The sequence below is a fragment of the Taurulus bubalis genome, assembly GCF_910589615.1.
Source record: "Taurulus bubalis genome assembly, chromosome: 19".
In the NCBI taxonomy this organism is placed as follows: Eukaryota; Metazoa; Chordata; class Actinopteri; order Perciformes; family Cottidae; genus Taurulus; species Taurulus bubalis.
Genome location: NC_136607.1, coordinates 17,534,487 through 17,551,216, shown reverse-complemented (window position 1 = coordinate 17,551,216; position 16,730 = coordinate 17,534,487). Strand labels below are relative to the sequence as shown.

The window sequence follows — 16,730 nt, the reverse complement described above, 5'->3', positions numbered from 1 at the left end:
GTGGGTCAGCGACAAGATGAAAGATGCTGGTTTCTTACCCCATACTTGCACTGGCGTGAGGAGGTTCCATACTGGAAGCGACACTGCTCGTCTGCATCGTACACCTGCCCCGGGGCCACTGTTGGGTACAGGAAGTCTCGTTTCATAGGTTCATTGTCCAGACACGTCCCCCGACCTGAGCTGTCAAAAACACAAACCTACAATAGGATTGTTTCTTACACAAAGAAACGTTCTACACTCGGCTGATGGAACAGTTGGAAAATGCCGAGATTAAAGTCCTCGACTGGTGTTGTTTTGACTCGTTTCATTTTACCGGCAAGCCTGTCAGACATCTCAAATGACATGTAGTTAATGTTGGTATCACACATCAACACCTCCTCATCAAAAGGGAGGGTCGTCTGATGACACGGCTGCTTATATTCACATCCACCAGTAAAGTAACAGAGGAAAGGAAGAGAACAATCTGGAGAGGGCTATGGGTCATATGTCCAGGCCTCGGATTATGTTTAGTCTGTTTTGTCAGATAGAAATATGTGCACTCTCAAAGAACTCTCACACACACACACACACACACACACACACACACACAGACAGACGCGCGCGCACACACACACGGTTGTTTTGTATTCAAGTAGCTTTAAAATAAAAAATAAAATACTTCTTTTATTCTGGGTTTGAGACGCTGAAACTAAATAAAAATGTAGTATTATTCTTTCTTCTTTCTTTCTTTTGCCAATGCGCATGGCACTAAGATCATACCAAAGACGAGTGCCAATAAACAAACAGAGATGCATTTCAGTCGGAGGACTCTCTCAAGGCAAAATACCACTACGAGTATTTACTATAACACTGTGTTCTTTCCAGATGTGGCAGCTGCAACATGCAGGGGAATGCCTGCCATCCCTCGAAAGGAAAAGTGGGCCCGGTGACAATAACAACTCAAAGCCAGGCTTTATGTCTAACTGCAACTCGGGCCGAGAAGAAGACGGAATTAAACATTCATCACCCAACATATATGGTCTTATTTACCTCTAGTGGGGTTTAGCCAAGCAGATAGATGTGAAACTTTACATTTAAAAAGTTCCCAGGAGCTCTGGTACTACTTTAACTCAAGGTTGTTCTTCTGCAGTTTCCAGGGTTCATGGAAAGAAATGTGGTTTCTTGCAAAAGTGGCTGGAACTTAAATCTAACGATCGGTCCCTAGAAGTGGTCGATAATGTGCTCTGTTGATTATTCAGAGGAACTGGGTATAAATATAACTTTTAATTGCTCTGAGCGCCACAAATAAACTTCCAATCACTTCTGCTGCCCTGTTGCACCAGCTACGCCTTTTACACAGTTGACCAAAATAAGATTGAACTATCAAAAGGAGCAGTTTTGCATTTTGGGAGATATGCATGTACACTTTCTTGCCGACAGTTAGATGAGAAGGTTCTTGTTTTTTTAACATCTGCCTCTTGGGACTACAGAGGAAAAATAGCCTCTTGGCTAACTGGTGCATTTCCTGAAATGTTTTGTATTATATCTCCTTATCAAATAAACCATTGAATTAATTAAGATTGATGCCACTCATGTTGAATATGAAGCTACAGCTGGCAGGCAGTTAGCCCGAGTATAAATGCTGCTTTAGAGACATATCGTGCTCATTTTCAGGTTCATATTTATATTTTGTATTTCTACGAGAACATGTCTGCATTCTTAAATGTTCAAAAGAACTTATTTTTTAAATCTCATACTTTCCATCTAAATATACCTGTATTCACGATCCTTCTGAAACCAAATCCTGTCTCTTTAAGAGCCCTCCCCTCCAGGAAAAGCCCAGTCTGCTGTGATTGGCTGGCGAGAAAAAAATGGTGCACCTTTGCAAAGGTAGCTCTGCAGCCGTGGGTTGTATATTCTAATACGCCTGCAATGTTTATATGTCATGATAAAACCATGATATGTCCCTTTTTAAAGTATCTTTAAAGACATCTAATACATGCGGTTTGTTTTCATGAGTAGAAAATTAAAAAATGCATTTTAAGCATTTAAATGTTCCAGAGTCTTGTCTGCTTCTTTCTTTCTTCACCCCGTTCTCAGTTACTGAACAGAATAATCGTATTTCTTGGCTCTTCCTCGGAGGACGCTCTCATCACACACACACACACACACACACACACACACACACACACACACACACACAGAAAGAGAGAGAGAGACACACAAACCGGTCTCTGAGGCCCTCAGTCTCCCTGTGCACTGAGTGCAAACCTCACTATTTATTGGTTTGGAGAGAGACAAAATAGTCAAAGTTTAAACATAGCGGTTATTATTTGACATCGTCGCAAATGCTTCCTGTCCGGTGGATTCTGCCAAATTCATCATGCTGAGGGGAAATATCCTCGAATAGGCGAGAACATCAGCAAACTCACCAGTGGTTCATGTCGATACTAACCGTGCTGACTGTTATCCAACCAGGCAGCGGCATGAGGAAATCAGACTAACCTCACAATTACTATGAGTCACATGAGCCTAATATCATCTTTAATAGATTAGATGTGGCCCCTGGGAGTTACATATTACCAAACAGCCTGCCTTTAAACATTTACAACAAACTGGCCTGCAGACCTGGGAGTGTAAACTATGACTGAACTGTGAGTGCATTCATAAACCATTGCTAAAAAAAAAAAATCCCAAACAAAGCGCCACATATTGCTGAAGCAAGACGGTGAATCTAGGCCAACACCACAGCCAAAGTTGTTTACTTGGCTAGAAGAAGCTTGTGCGATATCCAAAACTGTGATTGAGGGAGAGAAAAGGGAGGATAATTGGAGTTTACTGACAGAAAACCTTTTGTAAGAAACATAAAAGTTAAAGGCAATAAAACAACAAAACTCAAGAAACCTTCTGGATGCTAATAGGGGGGATTTATAGGCTGAGCATTAGTTGATGCTGCTTATAAAACAAGCAACACAGCTTTGTCTCTTTGTTTGTCGGAGCACAGCTCTGGTCATCCTCAGACACTCGAGCCAGAACCGGACAGGAAACCCAGCGGAGCAGCAGAGAAGCGGCTCTTTGTTGGACTCTGGCACACAACACTGTCATCTCTGTCACAAGCTCTGTTCACGAACCCTCCTCCAGCGGCTTTCAGCCGGAAACATCATCCGACAACCACGGCGGCTATGATCGTCTGTTCTTGGAGGGCCTCGCCGACTTAACATGAATACAGAAACAGACACGCTGCAGCGCATCCGACCGATACTTCCCCACAAGGCTGGGCAGCAGGATTTGCAAGCAGGTTTTTTTAGTGAAGTGCGAGAAGCGGCTACAAACGGAGATATTGGCAATCCCCTCCTGGCAAGCTGCAATGCATTGGCTCCATTGAACAGAGAGCAATGCAAGATACTTTTCCACCACGCTCAAACACAGACTGGCAGACACAGATGGAGGCACTTGATGCTGCACAAACATGCATATTGAGGCAGCAGGGATATGAGCTATACTTAAAAGGGCCGGATTCAAGTCTGTTGCGGTGAGGAACCCCTGAGAAAAACTAAAATAGGAATGAGTTAAAAAGGTTACGCTGACCCTGACCTCCCACCTTGTGTGCAACGCAGCTAACAGACTAGAAAATACAACAAAGTCCCATGTTTGCTTTCTCCATGTCCAGTGCAATCAGGGAACCAATGGCGTTGTGGCAGATAACTCTCATTCAAGTAGAACTAACGAAGACGAGATCCTGCTCTTCTTCTGTCTTGCAGAAGTTTGGTTGTTTGGTCACTTGGATGCTATAAACTGCCAACTGACATATTATCACCTTGTAAAGTTGATAAGAAAAACATATTTGCAAACATATGCCTATTCACAAATCCAACAGATCAACAGCAAAGTTATCATTCATTCAAAGTTGTGTGTCTGGCCACCATTATTCCCTTTTAGCTCTGGTTTTGGTCTCCACCACCAACCTGCTGCTAAATGCTTCAGCAGCTACTTGCTAACTGGGTTTGTCTGCTGTTCGCTGGACAGGAAGTTGATTTATCAGACTTTGCTTTTAACAGCTGGCCGCTGCTCATGGAAATGAGGTTGATTTAAGTTGCAACAATAAGATTAGAAATGCAACGAACTGTCTTTCCTCATTTAATCTCTTGGTAATTTATAAATACTGATGAGAACCGCTATAACAGATCAGAGCTGTATCCTGCATGTTTTTTTTTAATTCTATTGTTATGTGTGTCCATGTGGCTCTTTGCTGTACTTACAACCAGCCTGCCAATGCGGTGCAAACAAGCAATTTCAAGCACATTTTCTGACATTGAGCATAAATAGTGAGAGGACCGTGTCGTTCCTTCAACTGTTACAAAGACGAGGAATCCTTGACCTCATTCTGTGATGGTTAAAAGAAGAATGGCGGCATGTTTCTCATCTGGGGGAACAATCCCGACCGCTTTCTCATTGTTATTCCTACACAATGAATCCGCTTCCCCCAAAAGAAGCGCAGCACGCCCAGAGCTCAGTCTGTGGAGAGAAGTCAGGCTGCGAGCAGTCAGTGGAATCTATCACAGACTTAGTTTGAGACCAGGTTTAAAGGGGACCTCAAAGAGTCTGTTTACTGCATACATAAAGAAAGAAAAGTAGTATTAAACCTGTTGTGTCTCCAGAGGGAACTATGTGAAGTCTGATAAGCTGACTATACGTTTATGGTTACCAGATCTCTGTGGCCCGCTGCTCATCTCTATTAGCTGCTACTAGCATAATAAACTAAAATCTCCAACTAAACTGTCTGCGGTAGAGTTGCATTGTGGGTAACATAAGCACTAGGTTTTGACGAGGAAGACAAATGTATGGAATAAAACAGCAGCTTGTTCTGCTGCATCAATCTTTTTTTTCCTCCTTTGTCCGACAAAGTTTTCAGTGTCTCCTCAGATTCAGGAATATTGTCCTGCATCAAACTCGACCACTGCCATCGAGGAAGATCCTGGGTAGATAATAATGAGAATAAATGTGAAACAAACTGTAAATCCTGAGCTTGTTTACAAGAGATCTAGTCGACTCTAAAGGCAGCTTCAACTCGATGAAGTAGCTTTCCATAGGGTCCTGTGTTGATCACAGGTGTCCGTTCACTGCCAGACTCTGAAGGCCGGCTCCAGATGTTTTGTCTGGCCTTCCCTAAACCTGCGTAGGTTTGATGTGTGATTTTATTTATTTTTTACCGTACCAGTCTGGCATTTCTCCAAACGTCACCGCTTTACTCCTCGTTTTATTTGCGCACGTAAAAGCTCTCCTCTTCTTTGACCTATCCGCGAGACGGCGGCGGCGGGCGGTTGAAGGCAGCTGGCCTACGAATCACCACACGAGCTCTAACATCACCCGCCTTGTGGTGCGAGGACGGTAGGGTGGAAGGCACCCTGGCTATCATCCGCGGCCACAAGGAGGTCTGGCAGGAGGCTCGGTGATGAAATGGATGTGAATAAGTGGGGAAGGACTCGCATACAAGACAGCCTAGCGGGTCACCGCAAAGGGCCGGCCGGTTGTAAAGAGAGGCGGCTGCAAGCGAGCTGGAAAACAGGCGTGCACCTTGGGGTTTTTTCATACTGCACACACACACATACACAGACACACACATATGCACTCGTGCAGACGAACCCAACACACACTCAGGCGGTCCCACAGATGAGTAACCAGCATCCACTTACTCGAGGAAGCTGGTGATGTAGTCCTTGCTGCAGGCGGACCAGGAGAAAGGGTTGGTGTTGGCTGTTATGTGGGCGGCCATCAGCTTGGCCGTCTCGTGGCCTTTGGTGCCGCAGGAATTCCCGATGCCATCGTGGTTCATCCCGAAACTGAAACGCACAAATTAAAAAAGTTGAGCCGGTTTACGAGGATCATCAGCGACCACCGGGTCAAAAAGCGACCCTCCCTTTGGCGGTTAGCTACAGACGGGGACGCTGTCCGGAGGACGTGTCCCTCAGTGGCCCCCGGCGGTAAAAGACAGAGCTCTGTGGCTCTGAAACAGCTGTGTGGAGGTGGAGGGGAGCCAGAAGTCAAGGGTCAAACCCTGTCTGGAGCTCAGCAGAAACGAAAAAAACCTTCTAATCACCACTCTTGATGCCTGCCTGTCAATCAGCGGCTGCAGGTCTGAGCAGGCCGAGTGGGAGGGTCGTCCCAAAACCCAAACAGCTCCCGACCTTGTGGGCTGTTGTGAAAGCTGCTCAAGGATATATTTTTGCACCGAGAGCTGAAAATAAATCATTTTAACAATTCAAACCTTATCTGTCTGGATATCATTCGAAGGGGGGGAGAATCTCACGTTACAGCAGGATGTCAAAGCTTACTTTCCTTTACAGTCCGGGAGCACAAATCTGGTCTAATGTATATAACAACCCCGACCACATCTCACAGCCTGGACCTGTTTTTCTAAGGCTGGCGTTTATGACATTTTACCCTACTCTGGAAATAAATCAGCCCGCTGCAGTGTGTGTTTTTTTTATACATCCTCTAGAAGCAGAGACTATTTTTACAACTGCCCCACAACAGAAGCAGACACGAGACATAATAAAAGGAAATCGCCATCTTGCTCAACTCTCTCGAGAGGGATACGTAGACTAATACATCATCAATATTTTGCTTTATATTCAGGAAGAAAGAGCCAGAGGTATGTGGACACTCTGACATTTGCATGAGGACATATGTGGAGATACAGTTCAAGGGTGGGGGTGCATGCAGGTCTGGAGAACTCAGAACTCAAGTCATGTTTGTTTAAGAGCAACTATTAAAGAGCGCACGGTTGTTGCATATCGAATTGCTTCTTTTGCTTCAGGTCATCTTAAATCCTTTTTTATCACATTCACAACTAAGTGAAACACAACAAACGTCCTCCCTCATCTCAATGACGGCTGGCTTTTCACCCCGTGTGACCCGTAAACAGACATCAGAGAGAAGAGGGTCTCCTTCAGCTCAGACTCCAGCAGAGACCAGTCCACCATGGACAGACACAGACCCCAGATCCGGCTTCACCTGCAGCCTCGGACCTGCAGTCGGAGCTCCGGTGTTCCTCCTCCTCCTCTTCCTCCTCCTCCTCCTCCTCCAGGAGCAGAGCGTCTCCTCTCCTTGCTAGAGACCCAGGATGTATTACTGGACCCGCTGGAGGGAAGGGAGGCAACGGGAGAACCAGAACCAGGACTGAGAGGATCAGACTGTCAGACCCTGCTGCAGTAAAATGAGGTTTTCTGAAGGGACCCTGGGGCTCAGAGACACTACCATCTTAGTCCACAGGGGGCGCCAGAACCAACACAACATGAAAGTTCCCCTTTGCAGCTTCAACTTGGATGTTTGTGACATCCCAACTAGTTTAGACTCCAATGTTGGTCCAAATGTTGTTGTTCTCTTTGGAAAAACTATCTCAGACAAATCATTATTCAAAGCAAAGAGTCTTTTTATGTGTTTTTAAACTGGAAGGGAGACTCTCAGAGTGAATCTTTTCGTCTTGCATGACTCCCATTGACTTTGTCCCAGCACTGCAATGTCCATCAGAGAGCAATGACGAAGATACGTTTTTAAAAACTCACTTGTGGCCAATCTCGTGCGCGATGGTGAAAGCAGAACCGAGGCCGATGTCTTCATTGATGCTGCAACTCCTCTCCGGCTCGCACATTCCAGCCACTGAGGCCAAGCCTGGACACAAAACACACACACAAACACACACACACACACACACACACACATGCACCAGACAAACATACAAGCACAGGGTCAAGACTAAGCATTCTTAGGAGTCATGGTCATAAAACTGAGAATCCACGCATATGATCTTCTGTTCACCGGAGGGGGGAGTTGAGTTTTAGCATCGCCGGCCAGACTGGAAAATGTCTAGACCAGAGTTAGATTTATACATTTCAATTCATGTAACAAGGGATCGCCTGAACCGTGGGCCAAGGAAGGGAGAATAAGAAACCAGAAACCTGTCAGAAAATATAGATGCTTTCCTCGTTTTAAAACCAGACCGGAGGGAGAGGGGAGAGAGAAAGGGGTGAGGGTGTTTGGAGAGGAAAGCTCTCCATAATCCAGGTGTCACAGGTCCTTTTTTTCCTGAAGCCTGACAGGTCAGATAAGGAGACAGGAGGCAATTCTTCACAGATTACATCTACAGGTGACTGGAGAGAGGATCGTGTGACAACGCAAAGCAGGTGTGTGTGTGTGTGTGTGTGTGTGTGTGTGTGTGTGTGTGTGTGTGTGTGTGTTTGGTGGGGGGAGGGGATTAATGTAGTAAAGTGAAGTAAAGAGCATTTACATTTTGTTATTTTAAATGCTATCAGGTTGAAGAGGACTCAAGATAAATGTATTCTTTCTCTCTTATTTCGTTGTTGTTTATAACCATGAAGGCAGTTTTGGTTCCTTTTGCTCCGGTTTATTCATATTTAATTATATTCTAAGACTTCTGCCTCCTCTCCAATATAATGTGGGTGAAGAGGATGTCTTCATTTCTTTCTGAGCTGTGTCCCTGACACTAGTCAAGTATTGCATCCAAATTTGAATCAAATTTAGAGGAAATTCTGCAAAAGAAAATCCTGGATCTATAGACGCTTCTATTCACTGCTGTAATGAGAGTTTGCCGCCATTAAGCTATTGCAGAAGAAGAGGTGGACACGAGATGAGTGGATTAAAAGACCTTTAGTCAAACTTTAAACGATGGAAAACCACGTGGAGAACATGATGGAAATAAGAGATCTGTGTTTTTGTTTGTGAGGCAGGTCACGTTCTCCTCACGCCTCGTGTTTCACGTATGTGACTTTATCCCCCAAGTCTGCTTTCTTTTTGGGTACAGAAGTGGCTTAGTAAGGACAATTGTTATTATTATGTTGATTTTTTTAAATATTTTTGAACAAATCATAGAAATATCAGTCAACATTAAAACCATTAGGAGTAAAAAATACAATGCAATTTCCTTCTCTCTGATGAATTAATCTAATAAACAATAAATACCTTTACAGCTTTGAATCGTGAGCGATACGAGCATGTGTACAGCGCTGTGTCACTTTAGTTTTTTCAACTTTTCCACCGAAGATTTCTCGCCTTTTTTCTGAATTATTTAAGCACAAATTGAAAACGTGCATAAAAAAACGCAATCCGATACACAATCAAAAAGCTGCTTTCCACTAAGAAAGAGGCAGATGTCTCTTAATCGATATAAATCACAGACGCATCTTTTCAACGCGCAGTCAAAGAGCGACATCGATCAACGCGAAACACCTTCGTTCGCACTCGAGTGAGTCGATCGCGTCTTTGCCGGTCGGCGCGGATTCAGATTTCCTTACAGTTCGATAAGTGGACAATCTGCACACACTCCCTGCCTCCTTGCTTAAAGTGGCATGGCTTTTGTATTCTCCTCACTAAGAGGCTAAACAAGAATAGACTCGCAAATCAGGAGGCCACTGAAACCATTACTGCAGGGGAAGAGGCAGCCTGAAGGTGAAGAAAGAAGTAGGAGAGGGAGGGAAGTGAAAGAGGGTGGCTACTCTGCGATTAGTTTAAGAATGTGTGTGTGAGAGAGAGAGTAAAGTGTGTGTGTGTGTGTGTGTGTGTGGGTCGAGGGTGAGCGCAAACACACACCCTGCATTGCAAGTTGTTTTCTCAACGCCGGGGTGGACTGTGCATTATCTCCAGCCCCGTGATTACCCGGCGACCCCAAAGGCCAGCGATCTGACCCGGGGAGCGTGATCCCGGCGAGGGGAGAGGGAGGGAGGGAGGAGAGAGGGAGAGGAGAAGGGGTTGGGGGTTGAGACAACGAGGAAGCCAAGCAGATGCCAGTGCAATTAAAGCGACCGGGGAATGTGACGAATGCGGTCAATCTGTCAAACCACCCCTGAAGTCACAATATTACCTCCAAGATATACTGTGGTGCCTGCGGGGCCTTTGCAGAGATAAGATGGGGAGAGTCGGGAGGTTTGAGGTGGGAACGAGGGAGGTGAGGAGGAGAGGGAGAGAGTGGAGGAGGAGTAGTGGGGGTCTCTGCCACTGCTTGCTGTCCTTGTTCCCAGCACCCAATACCATCACAACCAGCATATCACCCACTCTATCTCGCTCCTGCATACTCCAACACTCCCTATAATTGTCCTTTTCCCCTTCCATTTTCCTTTCAACTCCTCCTCTTTGTCTCCATCTCCTCCCCCCTGTCACTACTCTCCTCTTTATCCCCTCAAGTCTTCCTCACACATACCTTTTCCTTTCTCCCTCAACCCCCAGTGGGAGTGTAAACACCTCGGACAAACCAGAGGCTTAGAGGGCTTTTATAAAACCGGAGGCCGCGTGAGGCGGTGACCACGGCCGTCCAGGTTCGTGGCCTTAACGCGACAGAGGGGAGTCGCCGGGGGAGCTATAATAACACAAGTGAAAACATCCTTCTCATTATGTCTCACAGGAGCCGTCTGGTGTTCTTCTAAAAGGAGACTGCGAAAGGTTGCTAAATAAGGTTTGTCTGAGGACACGTCGAAAGGGCCCAACGTGAAAATGGAAACCTCTCCAGGGGAGGGAAAGAGAAGAATGAACTCCTAATCCAGAGAACCACAGAGTCAACACCAGCTAAGATTACCAATTTGGCAAGAAAACACATGTTAATGTGCATTAATCTGCTTCGGTCCACTTACCTAAGGTACCGCAGGGTTTGTTCTTGTAGGTGCAGATGTCATACCTAAGGACAGGCACACAAAAAAAAGAACACAAATAATTAAATTAGCTTTTTTTCTTCTTTCTCTCAACATGTACTGTACTTTCCTCCACTGGCTGGTTGCCATTCCATTCTTTCCATGTTTAATCACACAGTCTGGCCAGATCTAATCTCAACCTTTAGCATAACAACAGCCCATAATGAAGTCGTGACAGCTTTTTGGTTCTAAGGAACACCTGGTTCACTCCTCCATCCATAGCGTTTATTAGCCTGGAGGAAATACAGCTCAGACGTGAGTGAGAATAAAGCGAAAGGCTCCAATCGTGCTGTGTCCCGACTGTTAACCCCCGTAACTCACATACAGGTAATCCAATAAAGCAGGGAGGGGGAAGGGGACACACTCTAAGCCACATCATACATTTAAAATGAATGATCCAATCATTCATAAAGCTTTTAATCTATTAAAAACCAAGGGCACAGCAAATTTAATTCTTCCCCCTCTCCGCCTGCCTCGCTGTCCCCATAAACTCCTCTTCCTCTACCTCTTCCTCTCCCTCCCTCCCAGTGGTGCAGCTCCAAACCACTGAGGTACAATCGTGACCTTGTCTGAGAACGTCTATTTGTTTTGATATATTTCCCCTCAGTGTCCTTTTTTTAACGTTTCCAAACTAGGCGCCGATGGTGACGAAGAAGCAACAGAGGAAAGTGACCGCGTTAAACGAGTGCACCTCCGCAGGAGATCCACATCGATTAGTGATGACGATGAGGAAGTATTTGTAGTAGAATATACGGATACTAAGTGCAGGGATGATGTCTGCTTCCAGTGAGCCTGGTTATAACAACAGACCTTGAACATCTCAGTTCTTATGATAATATTATTATATGAGTCAAGTAGTAATTACATCCAGTTGAGTGCTGAGATAAGTGAGGACCTCTGGCACGTAATTTAAATATATTTAATTAATAGTAAGTCAATATTTTCCCATTTTTATACACTGAAAAGCAAAAGTTTTACTTCAGTAAATACATGTAGCTGTTTATAAAAATATATTTATATATGTATATATATGAACAACTATTAAGCAAATAATCATATTTGTATGCCTTAGATAAGGGCTGATTATTATTATATGATTATCATCAATGAATGCAAAGATTATTTCTTGTATTAATCGTTAGATTCTTTAAATGGAGAAGAATGTGTTATCTTATCCGACCGACGCTCTGAAACCCAAAGATATCCCGTTTCCAATGACACCAAACAGCTGCAAACTCTCACATTAGAGAAGCTGCAGATTTTGTTTTTGCACGATTTATGGACCAATCGTTTCAATTTCGATCACCGATCCAAAGACAAAAAAAAACACTCCAAAAGCATAAATTGAATTAAGTGTCCTCCGAGTTAAATTCTGCACCGACCACCTTAAAATCACACTGAACCTTATTTCTGTGCATTCCACCGTTGGTTGGAATGTCTGACTGCTCCTCCAGACATGGCGGTTAATGAGGGCTTCCTGGTGTCGACCATCAGCTATTTATACTATCTCCAATGTTAGCATCTCTGAGCTCAGCTGCCTCCTCCCCACAGCTTTTTATCTCATCATCTCTCGCCTTGTTTTTACTCGCTGTACTGAATTGACTCCATATTCACCAATACTTCATATGTGATGTCCTCTGGACTGCACTGAGGCCGTGTTGACGTGTGCCATCTATAGGCAATAGTAGCTGTACACTATGACACTATACCACCTGAAGACAATGTGGGTGTTTTCCCTTATTTACTACTGCTAATTTATTTTAAACAACTGTAACATTGGTTCACGTTAGCAATTACAATGCTTGGGAACCATTCCCCGGATGTCGAGGGAACCGGTGTGATGCTAACTTCCAGGTTGCCCGGAAAAAATACATCCGACAGCGTCACTTTCCACGCGGGTGTCGCAGTTTGACGTGTTTAAAATGCAGCGCCCCCTTGTGGTCGATCTGTGAGTGAGCGAGCTTGTGAGTGCTAAGCCGGTTGGGTGAGTTGTTTTGGTATCCAACAACAATGAGAACAGGCCATCACATCTATCATCTATATAAATAAAAAAAACATGACCTGTTGCATCTAGACTCGACTAAGCAGCCTTTCGTAGCTTAGTGAAGCTAAAACCACCAATAAAAAGAGGAGCCAAAGGAGCTGGAGAACATCAACTGACAGACAACAAGCGAGAACACACTAATGATAGAAAGGCTGTTTTGTACATAGCCCATGGAGTCAAAACGCTTGGCTTTAGCCCATGTCAATCACAGAACGCCATCTCTCTAGTGGGTGGGAATATATATATATATATATACTTTAGTTGCTAGGTAATGTGGCCAAAACAGTTCTGGCAACAATGAAGCCTTCCAGGTAATGACAGCATTTTGCTGTTTTATGGCAACACCCTTGATATAAATTGCAGTGTGACAGGTACAGTACTTCTGAAAAATAACAGCACATTTAGTTTTCAGAACTGAATTTTCCCATCCGCTTTAACACTGAAAGTTTCAGCACTGAAGCTGCTGGCCAACTGTTCACACACACACACACACACACACACACACACACACACACACACACACACACACACACACACACACACACACACACACACACACACACACACACACACACACACACACAGCTACAGTCTGAAGCTGAACCGCGACAGAAAATAACCCGCAACCTATCTGATCAAAAATAGAAGATAAATGCTACTTGCAGCGAATGTAACAACTGAAACTCTTTACTCTTTGAAGTACATGAATCCATGCTGGATCATTATACTGCCGTGTGAGCAAAATTGTAGTCCGTGCGTGTGCAGAAGATGGGAGCCTACACTTACCGGGTGATTAGGACAGCGTTGTCATGGTGAGCCATCCCGTTTTCGGGAATGCTGTTGCCGTCGCTGTGATGAGAGAGGATGGACTTCTGCCACTTGCAAAAACTGTCCAGAGACTTGTCAGCATGGTGGTTAATCTCCAGATTAGGCTGCAAAAGACAACACACATGCCGAACAGTGCAACTTGATACTGCATTACAAAAAATAATTGTGTCAGTACATTGTAGTATCGTATGGTGTCATGTCATAAGATAACGTAGTGAAGCATAATGTGTCGTTTCATATTGTGTCGTACTGTATCTTATTGTGCCGTGATTATTCAATTTCGTATTATATTTTGTCGTTTCATATTTTATGTGTCGCTTCATATCATCGTGTCATATCGTAACGTGTCGTATTGTATCATGTCGTCTTGTGATGTATTCTGATGTACCGTACTGTATCATGATGTACTGTATCGTATCGCGAATGAACATATCGTATCGTGTCGTAATGTACTGTATTTTATCGTGACGTATTGTGACGTACCATATCGTGTTGTATCTTGATACACCGTATCATATCGTGATGCAACATATCGTACCGTAACGTGTCGTATCTTGAGGTATCGTATTGTATCGTAACGTGTCGTCTTGTGACGTATTCTGACGTACCATATCGCAACGTAACGTACCGTATCATGATGTACTGTATCGTATCGCGATGGAACATATTGTATCGTGTCGTATCGTGATGTACTATATCGCGATGGAACATATCGTATCGTGTCGTAATGTACTGTATTTTATCGTGACGTACCATATCGTGTTGTATCTTGATATACCGTATCGTATCGCGATGCAACATATCATGTCGTAACGTGATGTAACATATCGTACCGTAACGTGTCGTATCTTGAGATATCGTATTGTATCGTAACGTGTCGTCTTGTGACGTATTCTGACGTACCATATCGCAACGTAACGTACCGTATCATGATGTACTGTATCGTATCGCGATGGAACATATTGTATCGTGTCGTATCGTGATGTACTGCATTGTATCGTGATGCATTGTGTTATATCGTGACGTATTGTGACGTACCATATCGTGCCGTGTCGTGATGTATTGTGACGTACCGAATCGTGCCGTATCTTGATATACCGTATCGTAATACAACATATCGTGTCGTATCGTGACGTGATGTAGTGTATTGTATCGTGATGTATTGAGTTATATCGTGACGCATGGTGACGCATTTTGATGTATCGTGACGTACCGTATTGTGTCATATCGCAACGTATGGTGATGTATCGTGACGTACCGTATAATTTCTTATCATAATGTGTCGCATCGTCTAAGTTAAATCGACTGAGTGTTAGTCAACTCAGAATGTCTTTGGTTTGAGGACATCCCTTGAGTAATAAGAGTCAAAAAAGTTTTAAAAAAAAACGTGATTATTAGAAAACACAGGAGACGTGGACAGAAGACAAGGAGAAGAAGGAACTGAGGAAGTTGTCGTAGAAACTGCAAAACGCATCTAAAGTAGGGTCAACTATAGGAAACCAGTGCAACTGCCTTTTCCGATAGACTAGTACTTCCTTCCTTGGATCAAAGCACGGCTCCATTATACATGAAGACTTGTTTGATGCTTCGTGAAGAGCCGCCTCGACCCCTTTAGAAAAAAAACAGATGCTAGGAAGCCCTCTGTTTCTCCCATCACACATACATACACACACGTACAGTGCATGTAAGAATGCTCAATCGAGGCTCCCTGAGGGAAGATGTCTGAGCACATCTTTCATCTGAAGTGGTGGCCATATGGTGCATAGTCTGTCTCTCCCCTTCAACCGTATAAAATACTGCAGCTCACGCACGCCAAGCGGATCAGTTATACACTTGCTACAGGTGAAGGTACAGACTTTTTTCTTTTTCTTTTTTTAAAAGGGCTCACGGTAATAACAACTGTGATAATACTGCACGGGTGATTAAGTGAAATGAATGAGAAACACAGGTTGAGGTAGAAAGAGGTTCTTTCTTACCTGATCTTCAGTCAGAACGATCAACCGGGTCACAATAATGTTCACAACATTTCCTAGACTGGCATCACGGTAAAGTTTGGCAACCTGACCTCCAGAAAAGAAGAAAAGACACAAAGTCAGACAAATTGTGTCCAAATGTCCCCAACATCTAATCAAATCAAACTTTAAGCACTGAACCACATTACTGCACACGGTGGTACGCAGATCCTTTACTTCAGTAAAAGTACTAACACCACACTCTTAAAGTACTCCACAACTAGTAAATGTCCTGCATTCAAATGCACTTAAAGTATTGATAGTGCAGTCAAATAGGTTTTCTTATCATATCTGATGCTTCTCTATTAATATTCCTGCTGCATTAATGTGTATGTTGTAACTCTAATATGTCCTGTGAGAACCTCGTATCTCTAAAAACAGCCTGTTTTCAGCTTTGTGACGATGCTTTTTCCAGCAGTTTATTTATCTTAAGAAGGAGGAGGAGGATTTTCATAAAGGAAACACTTCATCCTTCAGTTTATCCCAAATATTCAACATCAACACATCTGGAGACACAAGGTTTTACCATCGTAAAAGAAACTAAAACTATCAGTATAAAGTGCAATATGTACCTCGGAGATTAGAAGTATAAAGTGGCATACAATGGAAATACCTCTAATGTGTACTTGAGTAAATGTACTTAGTTACATTCCTCCACTGGATATCCATCAAATAAACTGGCAACAACGGAGAAACTGTACGTTCAATGCTGTGGCAGACATCAAAAGGACCAAAAAGTAGGATCAAACTTACAATATTCATCACGGACAAGATGTAGTGCTCGATGTCTTTGCGTCCGTGGTAACCGACCATCATCTTATCAGCCACCACGAGCGTCTCCACGAAGCGCTCGGAGCTGACGGAGCGCCTCCGTCTGCGGGCGCCGGGCGACGGCTCGCTGCCGTTTTGGGGCGCGGGGGCCGAGCGGACCGGGGAAGGTGTGCTGAACTGGCAGGGAGCGCTGCTTTTAATGAGGTCTGTGGACGGACGGGGAGACGAAGACAGGTTACAGAGCCAATTACGAAATTTACGAATCGTGATGCGTCGTCTGTTTGAGAGAGAGAGAGCTGGTTTGTGTACGGTGCATGCACGGAGGGAATCTAACCCCTTTGAACCTTGCAGCTAAAGCCTTTCGCTTTATGACCCAGATGCTCTGGGAAAAGGCTATAA

General features: G+C 44.1%; 1 protein-coding gene across 2 annotated transcripts in view; it reads right to left on the bottom strand.

The window, feature by feature from the left end:
• The window catches only part of adamts6 (ADAM metallopeptidase with thrombospondin type 1 motif, 6), a gene marked incomplete at both ends in the record, with an annotated part of 50,181 nt that overhangs the window by 30,682 nt on the left and 2,769 nt on the right, over positions 1 to 16,730 (bottom strand). The window contains 7 exons of one of the 2 annotated variants that reach the window (XM_079235612.1): positions 39 to 180; positions 5,673 to 5,819; positions 7,545 to 7,650; positions 10,620 to 10,663; positions 13,507 to 13,652; positions 15,525 to 15,608; positions 16,314 to 16,524. In XM_079235612.1, coding sequence (XP_079091738.1) covers positions 39 to 180; positions 5,673 to 5,819; positions 7,545 to 7,650; positions 10,620 to 10,663; positions 13,507 to 13,652; positions 15,525 to 15,608; positions 16,314 to 16,524 — 880 coding nt within the window. Of the gene's footprint in view, positions 1 to 38; positions 181 to 5,672; positions 5,820 to 7,544; positions 7,651 to 10,619; positions 10,664 to 13,506; positions 13,653 to 15,524; positions 15,609 to 16,313; positions 16,538 to 16,730 lie in introns of both variants that reach the window. The other variant, XM_079235611.1, reaches the window with a different exon arrangement.